At 35.3% G+C, this 5,293-nt stretch overlaps 1 protein-coding gene across 1 annotated transcript; it reads right to left on the reverse strand.

Moving 5' to 3' along the window:
* Positions 1 to 1,215: 1,215 nt before the first annotated feature.
* Positions 1,216 to 3,011, reverse strand: LOC143611101 (external alternative NAD(P)H-ubiquinone oxidoreductase B2, mitochondrial-like). Its single transcript, XM_077085395.1, has 2 exons — positions 2,871 to 3,011; positions 1,216 to 1,935 (listed from the first exon to the last, which is right to left on the reverse strand). The coding sequence occupies exons 1-2, from the start codon at positions 2,948 to 2,950 to the stop codon at positions 1,641 to 1,643; spliced, it is 375 nt and encodes a 124-aa protein (XP_076941510.1). The 5' UTR covers positions 2,951 to 3,011; the 3' UTR covers positions 1,216 to 1,640.
* Between the last annotated feature and the right edge of the window lie 2,282 nt (positions 3,012 to 5,293).

The following is a 5,293-nucleotide window of genomic DNA, read 5'->3' on the forward strand; positions in this document are numbered from 1 at the left end:
GTCGGCTCTGACTAGGGAAAAAGCTAAAGAACGTGAATAAAAAACTTCTTTGGATGCACAACCTGACCATAGATCAACTGTGTCTAAAGCTGATTGAAACCTAAAGAACCAAACAACACAAGATCCATGGTCAATGGACCAGTTGACCATAACGTGTTTGGGTAATCAAACATGTTCAACTCATATTTAACGAGCCTACACATCCTGGAGTATACAAGATACATCAGTTTAAAGTCAAAGGATGCCCATTAAATTGAACTTGAGATCACGTAAAAATAATTACATTTTTACAATGCTTTTATAAATGAAGCCAAACTTCAACAAAATATATTAAAGTTTATACATGCTGATTTTAAAAAGAGACCTCCAGAGAGAATCATCTTTAAGAAGACGTTTTGAAAAGTCAAACCCTAAGCAGTTAATGTGGAAAAATATTGGACATCCGTCAAGGACCATATCGGTTATTGCGGTGAGATGTTGGTGGGATATCGTTAATTTTAATATCATGTAAAATTCATATATATAGCAATTTAACACTAATAATTAAGTATACTCTCCTACCATTAACAAATTAACCTTTTGCAACTTGCAAAACACTAACAATCGTAGCAAGTAGGAACTTATTAAGACTAAACACACTAACATTTAACACTAAAAATTGATAATTTAGACTTAAAACACTGATATCAGGAATATCGGTGATATACCGGTCAATATCGCCGATATCATCGGTACCGATATTCTGATCGATAATTTACCAAGGGACCGATAACTGATATATCACCGATATACCGGTGATATATCGGCAATATCAACTGCATAGGTCAAACCGTCCTTGTAATTTGTGAAGATGTGTTGGTCTATTTGGGAAAGACCCATCACTCATCATCTTTCCTGCTGTGAATACATAAATCTTTTAACCTAAATTAAGTGCTTTCTATGGGATTTTGGTTCAGTATATGTCTTTACAAAAGCAAAAAAAGCAGAATTTGACTAAACACAACAGCTAGAAAGTATGTAAGAATGGTGTTCCACACGTCAATAGACCATGTGACAAATCCTTCAAAGATCTCTCCCACGTCTATCTAAGTAACCCTCTAGCCAACACTTGAACCATCATATCTTGCACACTAAAGCTTAACTTATAAGTCACATTGAAGTGATCTCTAATTCTTTAAAGTTTAAACACTTGTCATGTTAGATTAAAGTAAATGGATAAGCAAGAATAGAAGTGCTTTAAGTGTTTTTATTATATTTCAAACACTTATGCTGTGAGTTGTGAGTGGTAATCCCTACATATATTAGGGAGATATTTTATTGTTGGTCCCTACCAAAAGTCAAGAGAAGCTATTGGTTCTCTCTACCACATTAAAAGAACTGTATAAATATCATCTCTACTCCCATTAGTAGAAAATTGGCCATCCCTACAAAGGTTAGGAAAAGTTTGTAAAAAGTGATCTCCGCCAATTTAGAGAGAATATAGAAAATATCGATTGAAAAAATCAGGGAGTGGACATATTAATTAATATCCGCTCAAGCTACTATGTGTCTTTGCGTGGTTATAATGTTATATCAACAATCAAAGAATGTTATATTCACCCCATTAGGTTCTAACCTACCAAAGCCCTTTCACGCGATATTCAGATGATGATTACCTTCTTGACGATGTTGCGAATTGGTTCAACAACGCTACGAGCTTCAACTGTACCAACTGTAACACTTGGTAGCAAAGGCGTGAATGCAAAATAATTCCTTGGTGAGATCACTTGGACATCATATGAAGGATTCTTGAGATTCTTCAAGAAACTTGTTCCAGCCCAACCAGTTCCAAGAACCACCACCCTCTTTTTCTCACTGCCTGCCTCCGGTAACTCATCAATCTTTGCAGCACTTTGTATATTATTTGCCTCAGAATAAGCAACCAGACCCCCACCACTACAAAGTTACATCACATAAATTACTTAATAAAATCAAGCAGATTGAACCCAACAAAATAGCATGAAGTTCATTCATACACCTCACAGTTGATGATAAGCAACAGAGAACATCATTTACAACTACTTAATCACAAAACTGAAGCATGTAATATCAAACTAAATTCAAAAACCACATCAAATCTGAACAAGTCTGCTACCATCTTCAATAATACAGATTTAATTCACTCTGATAACCAGCAAACACCTCATAGTTGATGATCAGAAACAAAAAAAACATCATTCACAAGTTGCAACAACTTAAATCACAAAACTGAAGCATGTAATATCAAACAAAATTCAAAAAACCACGGCAAAATTGAACTCGAGTCCAATGGGTCATGCATAGTAATATTTTCGACTCCAAGATCCATAAATGTAGTTTTTAAAAGAATGGGGTTTGCAATTCAAAAAGGGCTAGTGGGGCAGCTTGTTGCCCGTTTGCCTTCTGTCTTGACGTAAACACTACATTTTTTTATATTAATTCCTAATGTTAAAAAAACTTAACAAAAAATTGAACAAGTTTGCAACAATAACGAATACTCCAGATCTAAATTGAACAAGTAAAGACCTCACAGTTGATAAACAGCAACAGAGAACATCATTTACAACAAGTCAACAACTTAATCATAAAAACTAAAAGTAAATAGAAAAAATCACTGCAAAACTGAACAATCATCAGATACAGTAAAGGCCTCACAACAATTCAATCACAAACCTAAAGCTGTAAAACCTAACTAAATTCAATAAACCACTGCAAAATTGAAGTAGCCTGCAACTATCAATTTTACTAAAATCCAGATGTAACTTACCTAAACGCACCCTAACTAATTATCAATCAAAAGCAACGATCAACAACTACCGAATGGAAGAAATCAAGCAGAAGTTGAACGATACCTGACGGCAAAAACCACAAGAAACTTGGAAAGCGCAGGATACTCGCCGAAGGTATCGGAAAACCGCCTCAAATTCCTCATTATTTGCTTTCAGATCTAAAAGTTGAACAACAAGAAGACGCTCACCAGTCAATACATAAATAATACAGACAGAGAGAGAGAGAGAAAGTTGGAAGGATTTGCTGGCTTACTAATATTCTACGCAACTTCTCCGGAATGTTCGTCTGACGTGGAGGCAACACAACTGGCCACGTGGTCAACGGAAAGCATGATTCCGTTAAATCTGGAGTTATTAATACCTCTTTTTGTATTATTTTGTATTTTCGTGTTTGCTCAAACACGAGAAAGGTCCCTTGGCTTCTTTATTTATGGTTTTTGCTGACGTCTGAATCTAATATTCCTTGGAGTTAGTTGTTGTTCTTAGAAAGAATTATATAAATGTAATTAATAAAATTAATTTGTATATGAAAGAAAGGCTGCCATATGTGTAAATAGAATATTGTGTATATTTTGTATGCAAGAAAGGATGTCCTCGACTAGGGGGGTCTAAAATGCCGAACTAGAGTTACTTAACCCAAGCCCAAATAAACAAATTTGGGTCGGTTATATATATGTGTGTCAAAAGGTATTAACCGAGTTATTCAGATTAACACGTATTATTATTAGGGTCAGGTTCGGATTCGTTTTTTTAAAATTAATTTGGTTTCGGGTAACCCGATTAATAGTTAAATTAAGAATTTAATACCCAAAGCCCAAGCCCACCTACAACAAATCACAATTGATGCCCCGACTAAATTAAGCAGCCCAATGCACAAGCCCACCTACAATACAAACCACTATAATCGTCTGGATCACAAAACGTCTAAATCCATGTAGCAATTTTAATGGTTCATTTCTATAATATTTTGCGGGCATTGTTCATTACCCTGGGGGAAATATAACTTGTGAAAATTGAGTAATATGAGACATGTTGAAAGTTAGTGCAATGGTGAGACAAATGAAAATTTAGAGGCATTGGTCCACGATTCCGTTCTTATAAACCCACTATGGAAATTTTTTTATGTTGATTGAGTTGTTTAATGTGAAGATGATTCAAGGATCTTGAAGAATCAAAATATCCAAGGTAAGGATTGTATATAGTTTTAAGTAGAACGAGGTTTTAAACCCTAAAAAGTGAAATAGACTCTTGACATGTTTTTAAGATTTTAATAAATAATGTCTTAAAAGTTGTTAGATATATCTAATCAATAAAACTAAGAGTGCATATTGCATTTGATCGAAATAGAAATGAGTAAGGTACACCTTTTATGGAATTTAGAACAAGTGAATACATTAAATGATCGGCTAAAACGCTTAATCTTCCTTTGACATGTTTTGGGACTAGCTGTCAAACATGTTCATATGTTGATGTTGCCGAACCGATGTGTTCACAGGACCTAGACCAACGCATATACTTTTGCTACACGAGTCAAAAAGAAATATTGTGAGGGATTTCTTACCCCATCTATTCAACGAGAATGCAGCCATTGTTCCTTCACACCTTCATGATATCTCTTATAGCATCTCCAGACATGTACAGTGGCACATCTAGCCAATAATTCTAGGGGTAGCATAATCTTTTTAACAGTGAATTTTAAAAACGTCATAATACATAAGTTAAATATGTACCTAATAAGATCCTACTCTCCGGCATTTGAAAGCTTAAAATCGAGTTGTTACATCGTCTTCAGTTACGTTATCGAATATTTCTCTTTCGACCACTTAAACTTGGGCATTGCTCAAATACTCTTCACCTATTCGATTACGTAAATCCTTCTTGATAAGCTTCAATGTAGAGAAACATGTTTCAACAATTTCCGTTGCAATTGGTAAAACCAGTGCTAGCTTAATTACTAGATAGACCAATGGTTGTGGTTTAACCGACAAAACCAACATCGACACGGTGGCATTAGGTGATCTGGCGAGGAGTAAACCGTCAAATCAGATCAAATGGTTGTTGCTCGAATGTTGATCTCTTTGGTTGTTGTCCAAAAACGTATTGCTCCGGACACACAAACCAGCCCATCCAGACCATCCCAGGCCCATCATGTGAGAGGTAAATCAGCCTCACTCAACGGCAAGGCGATTGGCGCTTAGGATCGGATTCAAACCCACGACCTCTTTGGTTGTTGTGTTATGTCTTTTTGTTTTTCCCGATTCAATTTTCAAAACCCTCATCAAGTTGGGCTTTATTCTAAGTTAGGTTACTATGTTTTAATTAAATAGCGGGTTTTTAATCATTAACTAGTTTTGGGTTTTTATCTAAGTTGTGCTTCTTAATAAAACTTTGAGAGATGAGGTGCTGGGATTTAAAAAATCATTTGAGTGCATTAACGGAACTAGGGTTCTTTTTACCGGGTCCAATAGAATTTTGATTTTACACTC

This window comes from Bidens hawaiensis, unplaced genomic scaffold, assembly GCF_021521415.1.
Source record: "Bidens hawaiensis isolate Kalapana, Puna unplaced genomic scaffold, B.hawaiensis_p1.1 tig00029358_1, whole genome shotgun sequence".
Taxonomy (NCBI): Eukaryota; Viridiplantae; Streptophyta; class Magnoliopsida; order Asterales; family Asteraceae; genus Bidens; species Bidens hawaiensis.